The sequence below is a fragment of the Bos mutus genome, chromosome 5 (genome assembly GCF_027580195.1).
Source record: "Bos mutus isolate GX-2022 chromosome 5, NWIPB_WYAK_1.1, whole genome shotgun sequence".
Classification (NCBI taxonomy): Eukaryota; Metazoa; Chordata; class Mammalia; order Artiodactyla; family Bovidae; genus Bos; species Bos mutus.
Window position 1 is genome coordinate 29,456,845 of NC_091621.1, and position 14,025 is coordinate 29,470,869.

At 40.4% G+C, this 14,025-nt stretch overlaps 1 protein-coding gene across 3 annotated transcripts in view; it reads right to left on the bottom strand.

The window, feature by feature from the left end:
- PTPRB (protein tyrosine phosphatase receptor type B) overlaps positions 1–14,025 on the bottom strand; it is a 132,850-nt gene that overhangs the window by 87,198 nt on the left and 31,627 nt on the right. The window contains exons 1-2 of one of the 3 annotated variants that reach the window (XM_070370603.1): positions 10,138–10,689; positions 9,460–9,733 (exon numbers count right to left, since the gene is read on the bottom strand). In XM_070370603.1, coding sequence (XP_070226704.1) covers positions 9,460–9,733; positions 10,138–10,191 — 328 coding nt within the window. In that variant the 5' untranslated portion in view covers positions 10,192–10,689. Of the gene's footprint in view, positions 1–9,459; positions 9,734–9,825; positions 10,028–10,137; positions 10,690–14,025 lie in introns of those variants that run through there. The other 2 variants (XM_070370604.1, XM_005887723.2) reach the window with 2 other exon arrangements.

Below are 14,025 nucleotides of genomic sequence, written 5' to 3' on the forward strand. Positions count from 1 at the left end.
AGCCATTAAAGCATTATTATCTATTGCTATAAGAATTTGAGGAGTGTTTAGAATTCAAAATGTTAGTATGTATTTTGGAAATAAACTTAGCCTTATAACAAGAGAGCAGACAATTCATAAGTTAGTTTCAAAAGCTTTTTTTGAAATCATATAGCACAGAGTATACATGCATAGGATCTGGTCATTTACAATGTGCTTTGGAGAAGACGATAAGAGGCATTAAGTGACTCGTTTACATTACACAGGTAATTCAGCTGAGCTTCTAACATCTGGCTCCCAGTGAGTTCTTTTGTATCACACCTTACTTGTTCCAGGGTGGAAAATGATGACCATGAGTCTCATGGTCAGTATAACAAAAAATCAAACCAGATGTCTAAGAAAAATAATAGACAAATTTATAGAAGCTTCATTTGATGAAGCTTTGATGATGGTTTGGACACTGTAATACAGATAAATGAATAACAACATTAATAAAAGCTAAATCTAATTCCACATCCAGGAACATTCTATCGATTTTTAAAAATTATTTTTCTTGTCTATTCCTTTTTATCTCCTACTGTCTTAACCTGGTGTTCCTTGTGTTGTGTCGGATTACTCCAAGTGTCTTTCTTATTTTCTGTCTTTCTCCCACTATTGCCAAATAATTGCTTTGTATATCTCTCCCATCTGCCATCCTGATTTCCTAGGAAGCACCAAGAATTCTTCATGAGATGAAGTCTGAATTTCTCCACAGAAACTCAAGGTCTCCTCAAGCAGGATACTATCCTCCACCCACCTCTCCAACACAGACCTTACGTTTCAGCACTAACTTCAGTCCAAGAGATCTATGTGATTTTATGTGATTACAGAGTCAACTTCTGTACCTTTACAGGAATTATGATACTATTCTAGTTAAAAGCAGGGTGGCTAGGAGACCAGAAGCTGCATTTAGTAGCCCTCTACATAAAACGGTGTGAACATCAACTATTCATATAAACTAATTGGGAATTTTATCATGGAAACACAGTCAGGGTGAGGCAAAAGCCACAAACCATTCCTTGGTATGGGTTTTTGAAAATGGGCAGAAGAAGAAAATGAGAAAGCCACTGCTCTCACAATCTGTAGTTAAATACATTTATAAAGAGGAAGAGCTTCCCAGGTTGCAGTAGTGGTAAAGAACCCACCTTCCAATGCAGGAGACATAAGAGACTCAGATTTGATCCCTGGGTCAGGAAGATCCCCTGGAGGAGAGCATGGCAACCCACTCCAATATTCTTGCTTGGAGAATCTCGTGGACAAAGGAGCCTGGCGGGCTACGGTCCATAGGGTCGCAAACAGTCTGACACGACCGAAGTGACTTAGCACACATGCATAGAGAGGCAAATCTCTTTCAAAGGGCTTCCCTGGTAGCTTTGTGGTAAAGAATCCGCCTGCCTGTGCAGGCAACATGGGTTCGATCCCTGGATCAGGAAGATCCACTGGAGAAGGAAATGGAAACCCACTCCAGTGTTCTTGCCTGGGAAATCCAATGGACATGGGAGTCTGCTGGGCTACAGCACAAGGGGTTGCAAAAGAGTCGGACAAGACTTAGTGACTAAACAACAACGATTTTATTTTACTTTGTTGCAGTTTGACTATAGTCAGCTTTCTGATTTATAAGATGATGTATACCATATTATGCTAATAATACATTTCATTTATCAACTTTATACATTAGACATAAAGTTCAGGTAGCAAAGAACTTTCAAAGTTTTGACAGCCTTGAAATTAAATCAGGTTAGACAATCACTGCATCATGATTAACAACAGTGAGGGATACCATATTATTTTACAGGTCACCATATTTGGCCTCTGAGAGTCTACAGTTTACTCAGGCACATAGGACTTGTGAAAAAAGTAAACACAGAGGTGACTTATCAGGGAGGCTGACTTTGATGTCACACTATACCTGTGTTCAAATCCCAACGATGTCACTTTAAACAGTGACTTTAGGCAAGTCACTTAACTGCATCGAGGCTAAGTCTCCTCATCTGTAAAATGGGACACCTGCTTTACAGAGTTGCAGTGTTAAGAGGTAATGGAGGCAAAGTGTTAAGTATAGCCCAGGCATGTGGTGAGGCCTCAGAAAATGCCACTTGGTGTGAGCACTGCTACTGTTCTTGCTGTTCAGGGTAACACAGGTCAGTGTCAATGCTGAAAATGCACAAGGGGAATGACGTTCAAGGATGAAGATCTCAGAGGTGGGCTTCATGAAGGAAATGAACTTGAGCAAGTTGGAAGGTCAAGCAGGATTTAGAAATCAAAGAGAGGCCATTGCAGAGTGAGAGGGCAGTTTAAGCTTCAGCTGCTGCTGCTAAGTCAAGTCAGTCGTGTCCGACTCTGTGCGACCCAATAGACAGCAGCCCACCAGGCTCCGCCGTCCCTGGGATTCTCCAGGCAAGAACTACAGCACTGAAAAGCTCACTTCCGTCGAGTGTTAGAGAACTGTGTCAACACCGAGGGGACCCTGACAGCTGATAGAGACTTTAATACCCTCAGGCCCAGGATATCCTTCAGCAGTCCCACTCTTCTCTTTGATATTAACAGTGGAGGTTTTCTTGGGAATTCCCTGCTGGTCCAACGGTTAACAGTCAGTATTTTCATTGCTGGGGCCCTGGTTTTGATCCCTGGTCGGGGAACTAAGATCCTGCACACCACGCGGTGTGCCAGAAAAGCAAAACCAATTGAGATTTTCTCAATATTATATAAATGCAGTATAAAGGGAAGTCCTTTGGCCTCCTCTTCCAAACAGACTGCTGCCCAGAAGTCTCTCTTATGTAGAAATTCATGTGCTGTTGCTTGATGTGTGCTTCTGAACCTGGACATCTCAGTACCAAGGAATTACTGTTAATGTTAGGTCCGATATTGATACTGTGGTTATGTTAAAAATAATGCTTATCATTCAGAAATGCATACTGAAATATTTATAAATGAAATTAAATAATGACTTGGGCTGTGTTGATATGATACATGGTTAGGGAGTGAGTGGGGATATAGACGAAACAAGATTGTCTGTCAGTTGGTAACTGTTAACAGTAGGTAATGTGTAAGTACATGGTCATTCATAATACTATTCTGCTTATTTTTTATGTATTTGGGTTCTTCCGTCTAGAAGGAATAAGAACAAAAGCAAAACCCCCAATCCCTGGAAATCTGTATGTCTATCTACCATGTTAATTTCAGTTGCATAGATTCATCTTTGTTTATATACATTCCTACATATAGAATGGCCTTGACTTCTCCTACAATGTTAGAAAGTAGTCAGCATTATCCTCTATCCCCCAGGGGGATTCCAGGGAATTGGTGTCTGGGAATGGAAGACATAATAAATTTTCTTCCATTTCATCTGGGCAAATTAGATTTTACTTTTTGGTAATGTGCAGAATGCCATGCCCACCTACAGAAGTCAGACTAATGGCAGAAGCTTCCAAACACACACAAAGTCACATTCAGAGAACTAGGTTGGTCCATTTCATATATGGAACTCAACTTGACCTTAAAATTCCTGAAATAAATACCTTGCAAATCGCTGATTCCTAAATACTGAAGCCCATCACCAGAAGTACAACACAATCAAAATCAATATTATTTCATCACACTAACACACTTTTAATCATTATTCTACCCTTGAGTAGGCTAAGTATCTATAGATTTAAAGTATTTTGTAATATATTTTCTTCTCTTTAAAAGTTGAGTTGAAAAGTAACAACAAACTATCACAGGTAATTTGAAAGAACAAAAGCCAACTTAAAAATTATATCCATTCTACAGAGTAATAGAAAGAATAAGAGTAGGAGTTGGGGCCAGTAAGTCAGGGTTCGAGGTCTATGTTTGTTAACAGTATGGATTTGTGATTAGTTAATTCTTATGAATATCAATCTCGTCTCCAACCTGAAAGTAACAACAGGAAACATTTCACACTTAGTATGTAACAAAAACGGTTGTAGAATTTATGTCTGAATCAAAACCTCAAACCCTATGAAGTGAGCATTACTTTTATTATTGTCCCGATTTTAGAGATTAGAAAAGGTTAATAACTAGGCCAAGGCAACTTGGTTAGTAAGGAATGGAGGCAGCTGCTTTCAGAACTCATCTCTAAATCACTATGTAACCTGTGCCTCATGACACTCCCTCCACAGGATTGCCATGTGGATATAATTAAACAATATATGTTTAAATATATTAAATATATATATAAACAATATATGTAACATATATATAAACAATCAGTTAAATATATATATTTTATACTTTTACTTATGAAACAAGGTAGATGAAAGTATTTTAAATACTACAGGAGTACAAGACAAATATTAGAGTATTATTTTCTTCTTGGGAAAGACAATAAATACTTCTAAGCATTATAGAATTAACCAGGCATAAGAGGAAATGGTTACCAAAATCTTAATGCCAATGAATAATAGAAAAACTATATCATTATTTCTTGAACTTCAGTATGCAATGATTCACTTTGATATTTGTTTAAAATCAGATACCCTAGGCTCTACTTTTATTTATTTATTTTTTTAATTTTATTTTTAAACTTTACATAATTGTATTAGTTTTGCCAAATATCAAAATGAATCCGCCACAGGTATACATGTGTTCCCCATCCTGATCCCTCCTCCCTCCTCCCTCCCCATACCATCCCTCTGGGTTATCCCAGTGCACTAGCCCCAAGCATCCAGTATCGTGCATCGAACCTGGACTGGCAACTTGTTTCTTACATGATATTTTACATGTTTCAATGTCATTCTCCCAAATCTTCCCACCCTCTACTTTTAAATTCATCACATATGAGGTAGAAGCCAACAATATGCTTTTATAACAAACCCTGCAACAGATGTTGATGCCATAGGTTACAGACAGTGCTGAAAAATAATGACCTGTGTTTAGAGCTACGTGAGTGTTATGAACTGAACTGCATCTCTCTAAAATTCATATGTTAAAGCCCTAACTACCAATACTTCATAATGTGATTGTATTTGAAGATAAGATCTCTAAAGGGGTAATTGATTAAAATGGGGTCTTTAAGGTGCTTCCTACTCTAATATGACCGGTGTCCTTATAAGAAGAGGAGATTAGATCATAGACGACACAGATGAAGGACCAAGTAAGGACATAGTGAGGTGGTCATCTGCAAGACAGTCAGAGGAGCCTTAGAAGAAACTTGCTGACAACTTGATCTGGGACTTCTAGGCTCTAGAGCCATGAGAAAATAAATTTATTGTTAAAGCCACCCAGTCTGTGGTATTTTGTTATGGAAGCCCTGGTAAACTAATAAAACATGTTGAGGTGGAAATAATAACTGACATAGTAATTAGGTAATTAAAGTTTTTTAAAAGTTAAAAACACATGAGCTAACGTTAAAGAGCTAATTTTTTTGCCTTTTTGTTCTAGGCTGACTAGCAGGGCTTCCCAGGTGGTGTTAGTGGTAAAGAATCCACTTGCCAATGCAAGAGATGTTAAGAGACTCAGGTTCGATCCCTGGGTTGGGAAGATCCCCTGTAGGAGGGCATGGAAACCCACTCCAGTATTCTTGCCAGGAGAATCCCATGGACAGAGGAGCCTGGTAGGCTACAGTCCATAGGGTCACAAAGAGTTGGACAGGACTAAAGCACACTAGGCTGATTGATAAGAACCTGACAGTGACTAACAAGAAAGTATATGACACAAAGATATTCTTCCTATCAGTAAAGTTCCCTACCATCACATTACTTCCCTGGGCTCCATAACTTACCTATAACCCAAGGAAAATGGACCATATTTTTACATACATTCAGCTTTCCTGGTGGCTCAGACGGTAAAGCCTCTGCCTGTGATGTGGGAGACCTGGCTTCAATCCCTGAGTTGGGAAGATCCCCTGGAGAAGGAAATGGCAACCCACTCCAGTACGCTTGCCTGGAAAATCCCATGGACAGAGGAGCCTGGTAGGCTACAGTCCATGGGGTCACAAAGGGTCAGATGCAACTGAGCAACTTCACTTTCACTTTCTTTACATACATTTTCCCCCTAAAGTATTAATTTCATTTATTAATATTTGTCTATCATCTATTTATTCATTCATAGGTCCACCCATTCATCTCTCCATTCATCAATCCATCTTTCCATCCAATTAATCAATATTTACTGAACACCTACCATGGGCTAGATGCCATTTTAGGTCCTGAAGAACTACTTCTTATTCGTGGAAAGATAAAAATTCCCCCAAATTTCTAAATGAAAACTCTACAGGTTCATGTAAGCAAACACTAATGTCCTTAGGATACTTTAAGGTAAGGAAATAAATAATCCCCAGTCCAGGGGATTCGGGGGAACTGGTACCTGAAAGGAGAAAAGCCACAATTCAGCTTTAGAGAGGTCCAGGCAGAATGATCAAGTTTTGCCAAATCTTCCAATATTTTAAGGTAATCAATATATCTGGTATTTATGTGAATTTTCAGCTTAATGCTGGTGAAATAATCTGAATTTTTCACAAACATTACATGAACCAAACAAGATCTATCGAAATAAATTATGCAGATAACAAATATTGAAAACCTCCACACTTTTGTGAACACTGGGTCCTCAGAGTCTATATCAGAGGCTGTGCACTGGTGGCCCCTGGGGGTGTCAAGGAGCTTAAATAATAGATTTTGTTTGGCTCACGTAATGTTTCAACACCCCAGGGGCTACCAGTTTGCAGTCTCTGATCTGTATTTCGAGGACAGAGTATTAACAGAAGTGTTGAGGTTTTCAAATTTATAATCTGTTTCTAATAATTTACAACTAGATAATTTGGCTTTCAAATTATTACAGTTCTTGCATTGATGGTTTATGACCAAATATATCCAAGAGAAGCAGAGCAGGGTATTCAATGGGAAGAAGTGGTAAGGCTCTGTCACCACCCTTATCCTCAACTTCTCTCACCTCTATGGAAGACTACAAGGACAGAGACCATGCTTTGTCATCTTTATTAATCACTACCTGGCCTAATTCCCTATAGTATCTGTGCCTGATAAATGTTTGTTGAACTGAATTTGAATCCACATAGGTTTTCCAATTCTGATTTTAAATCTGGAGTGAAAACTGACTGTTGCTGAAATAGTTCCTATTTAGTTAAATTTTATTTTAAGGTCATGTCTACATTACTAAAATAACTATTTTTAGATAATTTACCAGGAAAAATAACCAGACAAATCCCACTTGGAATGACACAGAGATAATCTAAGCAACTGCTATATCTCCAGCCATATCATGCCTTGCTCTCACTCTATTTTACTCTGTAATGATAACACAGGCATAACGGAATAAGAAAAGGACAACATATCTGAATGACTTTTTTGGTCTGAAGTTATATCTCAGACTCAATATTATGTGACTAGTTGATCCTACTTTTATAACAATAAAATATGATTTGTGGCATTCATCTCTGTAGCTTACCAATTGATACTAGAGGGATACCAGTACTTTCTCTGAACTTAGAATAAAAACTCACATATGTCCTTAAAATATAGGAAGCACAAAAAGTGCTGACAAAAAATAAATAATCAACCAAAAATATTCTGAAACATTTGTAAAAATATCTTAATTAAAAAATATTTAGTTAAGTAAATTATTTTTAAATATAGAGAATCCTAACTAAGGTTATACCATCATACAAATAACTATGAAAAACTTATCATTATACAAACATCACTGTTGATCAAATTTCATTCTTCACATTTGGCACGGAGCTCATAAAATTTGTGGTGAAAAGTCTATTTGTAGTACTGTAAAAGATGAATCCTTAAGGAAAATGATGAGACACTGAATGCTAACAACTGTGAATGCTGATTGTCTTTTTTTTAATTCAACATAGTCAATAAAATGCAAATATTTCTTACATTTCACAAATGTCTCTGGACTTGAAACACACGCACTAATTAACTCTAAACTTATTCTAACTAGTGACACCACAGTGAGTTCATTTTTATCAATTTTGTTTTTCAAAAAAGTAAAACCTCTGGGTTAAATTAATGTATTCTTGCTTAATGTCTTCATTTTTTCTCCCTTAAGCTTCTGAAGGCTCATCTGTTTCTAAAAATCATTCTGCTCCATTCAATACAGACACCTTATCAAATGTAAACAACACATCTAGAAGTTTTGTCATAAATATTAGCAATCTGAGTGTTTATGGAACTACCTTCATATACCAAGAAATTAAGAACTTTATAACTAAAAAACCCGGCCACTAAAACTTCTGTAAAATGTTCTTATTATGTCAATGATTTTGGACTCTCTTTGATTCTATATAAGAACACAACTGTGTTCTTAACAAGTGGTGTCTCTTTTCAATTCAGGTTCTTGCAAATCTCAGAAATTATCTTTCATCTGAAGTAACTGGGCATTCTTAATAAGAGAATAATTAATTGGCTTATCATATGAATCTGTTTACATTTCCTGACTCTGTTGTGACAGCCCTGATAACTCACCATTCTCACACCTCTCAAAGAACTATAGCTGAAGAAGTGATCTTGGTTCAGGATGAAAGTGAAAGACTAGCAAGCACAACACATTTCTAAATTTAACTTCTGGAATTTTTCAGTTAAATTTGACTTTCTGGATGAAAGTCAGGCTTCTCTATGGCAACAAATAAAGATAATGTTAAAAGGAAGACTAATAAGGTCATAAAAAATGGAAGTCATTAGCGGATTTACAGCATATCTGGGGGTGACTCTGGGGATTAATGAGGTAACACGCACAACAGCCCCCGCCTAAGTAAGCTGTTGGTTGGAACCTGGACCTCAATGACCAAGTCTAACACTCTCATTTTACAGATAAGAAAACCGAGGCAGGAAAGATACTCTTACCATGCATGGAAGGTTTAACCAAAAGCGAACAGAAAATGATTGATTTAGGTTGCAGAGTAACCAAAAGATGTTCTTTGATATTGTATGGTTTTAGTTACTCAAGTGATAAAAAAATTAAAAATTTCATATCTTCATTTCGAGGGACTTTTTCTAATTTCCCCCTAAGAATGATTCTATCCCTGATGATTTTCATGTCCTGGTTCCAAAAATAAAACTACGTTGAGGAAAGTCATATCCCTAATCATTGCACTTCCGTTATTTATTCTAAAAACACTGACTTAAAATTATTCCAGGACTTGACTCTTGTGTTGGAAGTTCAAACCCCATCACTTTAACAAATTCCCTCCACAGCCCACTTATTCTCTCTGCTGCTCTCCCTGTTTAAGTGGCTAGTCCGCTGTTTTCAGCACTAGGGACATCTCTGAAAGTCAGCCAAGCTGTTTCTTGCCAGATCTGAGGAGAGTAGAAATCTTTGTCAATAATCTTACAGATGTTTTTACCTTTATTATCATTATTTTGTATGCCTGGAACTCAAAGGAAGCATTGGCTTGAAAAGGTAGGTCTCAGCCAGGAGTGGCCTGGACTTCCAGCTGCACCTGTCACTTTTTACCTGTTTGCAAGACCATAGTTTTCTTTTCTCCATCCAGAGACATAATAGTGAAATTATAGATGGTTCCCGCTTGTAAATCCTCGGAGTTACATCCATAGGTGGTGTTGTCTATCCGTACAGGGTGGCACCACGCGACCCCCGACGTGTCACTGCTGTAGGTGAGGTTAAAGTTACAGGGGAACGCCAAAGTTCTCCACTGGAGAGACACGGACCGGCTGGAGACCCTGGACTCTGTCAAGGTGAAGTTGCATCTCACTGGCTCCCCCAGTCCAGTCTGCAAAGGAACCAGAACAATAGCTGAAGCCCACCATCTATCCCTGCTCAGGGATGAGTCCGTAGCAAGCTCCCCAAGCTGCCTCCACTCACCCCTGGCCCCAGCCTCAGCCCATGCATCCTTTCGCCCTCCAGTCAAGAGAAAAGAAGTGCGTGGCCACTTTTCCCCTAACTGCTTTTTCTCCCGAGCAGCTGGAGAGAGAAGGTGGCTTTTTGCCTTCTGTGGCACGAGTTGTCAGTCTGGCTGGGGACTCAGAAGAGGATCACCGTTCCCCAAGCAGAGGAAGAAATTCTGCCACCTCCCTCTCCAAAATGCAGCCCAGGAGACCAGAGAGCGGAGTGAGAATCTGGTCCTCGGAGGGGAGGGGCGCGGCCGCCCGCGGGGACCTCTTCGCGGCCCCTCACCTGCAGCAGGCTCAGCGCAGTCCACAGGGCCAGCCCGGCTCCATGGCTCCGCATGGCGCTCGGCGGTTCCCCCAAACTCTACTGCGGGGCTGGGACGCGCCGCGCGGCCCGACGGCCGGCGGAGCCCGGACCACTTGTTGTGCGCGCTTAGCGCGCCCCGCGGGCGCAGAGCGCCGGCCTCCGGGCTGGGGACGCGCGGGGGCCGCCGCAGCCGCTGCTGCTGCTGCCGCCCCGGGCGGGCTGCCGACGCGAGAGGCGGCTGGGGCCGGCAGCGCGCCGCCCTTCCCACGCTGCCATTCTGACCCGCGCTGCCTCGCCCCGGGCCCCGGCCGCGGACTTCCGCAATCAAAAGGCAATTTCCTCGTCTCCCGGCAAAGGAACAATGCTCCGGCGAGGGAGGGAGCCCCGCGGAGCAAAGGCTTGAGGCTGCCAAGGGGGCACGAGGTGGGCCAAGCTACCCCCGCCGCCCCTCGCCGCCGCCTCCCCCTCCAGGGGTCCCGGCCGCGTCCGCGGAGGTCTGCCTCCTTCTGCGCGAATTTCACTTTTTTCCCACCCTGTGGTCCTCAACCCCACCGTCTTCACACAATCTGGACTGCCCCCTCTCACTTTCCAGCTCCCCACCCCGCCCTCTTCCTCCCCCCACACCCTGCGCCTCCCCTCACACCCTGCGCCTCCCCTCCCTGTCTTCCTTCCTATCTTCCTCATCTGCTTTCTCCAGGGTCTCTTTTCCCAGGATTAAACTTGACCACAGCAGATTTTCCTAGGTCGCCTCACGCTTTCCTAAAGCCTTTTATTAGAGTGCTACTGCCTTTCTCACCTCAAAGCATTCATTTGTCTCAACGCGCATCCCCCTGACACCACCAAGAGAAAGACCCTAAAATAGTGGTGTCCATTGTCAACTTGGCCTTCATTTTTTCCTGCCATTCACTTTCCACTTTCTCTTGTGTAGAGGTCTGTGCCCTCCCCAAATGTTATGCAAATAGTCCTAACCAAGAACATACATAATCACCACCATTTGTTCAGCCCACAAGCAAAGCAGTTTCATTACTGACGGTTCAGTAGTTAAAGTCGTTTTCATCTATAATTGAATATAAGAAAGCAATATGAACTCTGGTTTGAGGGAAATACCTTTAATGGCCCAGCTCCCCATACATTACAAAAAAGCAAAATTCACTTAGTTTCAAGCACTAACTTTGTGCTAACTTTTAGCAGTTGCCTCAGTACCTGAGTAATCATGTATCTGAAAATTTTTAAAGTTCCCAATAAATGAAGAGCAAATGGCAGTCCACTCCAGTATTCTTGCCTGGGAAATCCCATGGACAGAGGAGCCTGGGGATTTATAGTTCATGGGGTCCCAAAGAGTCCGACAGGACTGAGGTGATAGTAGCAAAGTATTGCAACAAGCTTCTAATGTTTGGTTACTTTTCTTTGGGTGCCATCTCTGACAATTGCTGCTGCTGCTGCTAAGTCGCTTCAGTCGTGTCCGACTCTGTGTGACCCCATAGACTGCAGCCCACCAGGCTTCCCCTTCCCTGGGATTCTCCAGGCAAGAACACTGGAGTGGGTTGCCATTTCCTTCTCCAGTGCATGAAAGTGAAAAGGGAAAGTGAAGTCGCTCAGTAGTGTCCGACTCTAGCGACCCCATGGACTGCAGCCTACCAGGCTCCTCCGTCCATGGGATTTTCCAGGCAAAAGTACTGGAGTGGGTTGCCATTGCCTTCTCAATTGCTAAGAGAGGAGATTTTCAAAACAGAATGGTAGAGCTACATTAATTGGAAAGATGACATTCTTTTCTTTTTCAAATAGATTATACATAAAGGTATATTATTGAATACTATATCAAATGTATCTACTTTGAGGAAAAAAAGTAAAGAAGTGAAAATTATTTCAGTTCTTTCAGAAATCATGTTTTGTTTTGTTTAATTAATGAAAAAATGAAGTTTCTACTCCTTGGAAGATTCTATGGGTTGTTACTCTGCAGCTACACTGCTGCTGCTGCTGCTAAGTCACTTCAGTTGTGTCCAACTCTGTGAGACCCCATAGACGGCAGCCCACCAGGCTCCTCCGTCCCTGGGATTCTCCAGGCAAGAACACTGGAGTGGGTTGCCATTTCCTTCTCCAACGCATGAAAGTGAAAAGTGAAAGTGAAGTTATTCAGTCCTGTCCAACTCTTCGACACCTGATAGACTGTAGCCTACCAGGCTCCTCCATCCATGGGATTTTCCAGGCAAGAGTACTAGAGTGGAATGCCATTTCCTTCTCCAGCAGCTAGACTAGAGATCTCAAATCTCCTTTTCAAGTCACAAATACTCAAAGAAGGTCAAACCTAAAATATGTATGTATTTTAAGGAAAATGGAATCTTTCTTATTTATTTGCCCAGGTCACTGGTCTTAATAAAGAACGCTTTATCCTCCATATTTTACCCCTCAAATTCAATGGCTATTCACAGCCTAGCATGCCTTTCAGCATCATCAGAGACACTCCTCTTCTCTCTGCTTTAGATACTGTAAACCTACAAGCTGCCTTTGACCTTTACAGGAGTCTTTTTCAGCTTTATTCCTTTTTAACATCACCATTTCCCTTTCTGGTGTTTTCAGAAAGCAATGTGATTTCCTTGTCTGTAAAACTGGAATAATGCCTACTCTAAATACTTCCCAGAGAGATTATGAAGAATAAGATTACATATTTTAAAGCACCTTTGCAAACTTTAATGTGCTGTCCAAGTGCCAGTTAACCTAGTAACAGACTGCATCTAAATCACACACTTCACTCTTTTTTAAGTTCATCCATTGCGTAGGATCCACTTACCTAACTTCTGCTGGCCATCCTTCTCTGTCTTTTCCAGTGAGGTTTTTGCATTTTTTCCCTCATAGATTGGCCCCCCAGTTTGGAATCTTTCCACTCTAATTTACTAAATACTCCTCTTTCCTTTGCACAAAACTTCATTAAATCTTATTTTTTCTGTTCTCCAAGCTTTCTCATTCTTTTTTTTTTTTAATGTTACATTACCAACTTACTGTACCCTATCAGTTAACTTCAAAATTGTATTTTTATATATAATATACTGTCTGAATATAATGCAATATACTGCCTTATAATAGAGGCAACTACACACACAAAAAGAAGTGAAGAGGACTAGTCAAACAAGGCAATAACAAAATATCCCCACCACACTCTTCAAATGCTTCTAAAGTCTATAATTAATAGTGACCTGCTAATAATAACCCTGGGGATAGGAATTAGGAAAAGGAGGAGCAATTTTTTTAAGTACAATGATTTTATTATTGATCTATCAGAGAGACATTATACATTTAAGATTGTGTGTCTTTTATCTATTTTGATACCAATGTGTATGAAGAATTACAGCAATCTATGAAGGACTAGGAGTCAGAGATTTTTTTTTTCCAAAGATATATAATTACTATTTTGTTTTGTTGAGAATCTTAAGGCTCATGGCAAAGCCCCCAATTAATTAGTGGGTCCTAAATAACCCATAAGAATGAATATATTATGAAATGAGAGAAAGTTTAAACTCAGGTTTTTACTGATTACATTTTAAAGGCTGATTTTCCTTTTAGAAACACTTGTATGAATATGAAAAATTAGAGAGATGTGTAGTAGATTCAAGGCAGTAAGGGACTGGGAAAATCTGCCAGATAACATCTTTTACAAAAGGAGTTTATTTGAAACTACTGTACAAAGTATAAATAAAATAATTCATTTTGTTCTTTGTTCTCATCGTTGTTTGGAATTCCTCAACTTCTTTTGAACCTATTTATCCTGTTTAATTCCCTGGAGAAGGAAATGGCAACCCACTCCAGTATTCTTGCCTGGACAATCCCATGGAGGAGCCTGGTGGGCTACAGTCCACGGGGTTGCAAAGAGTC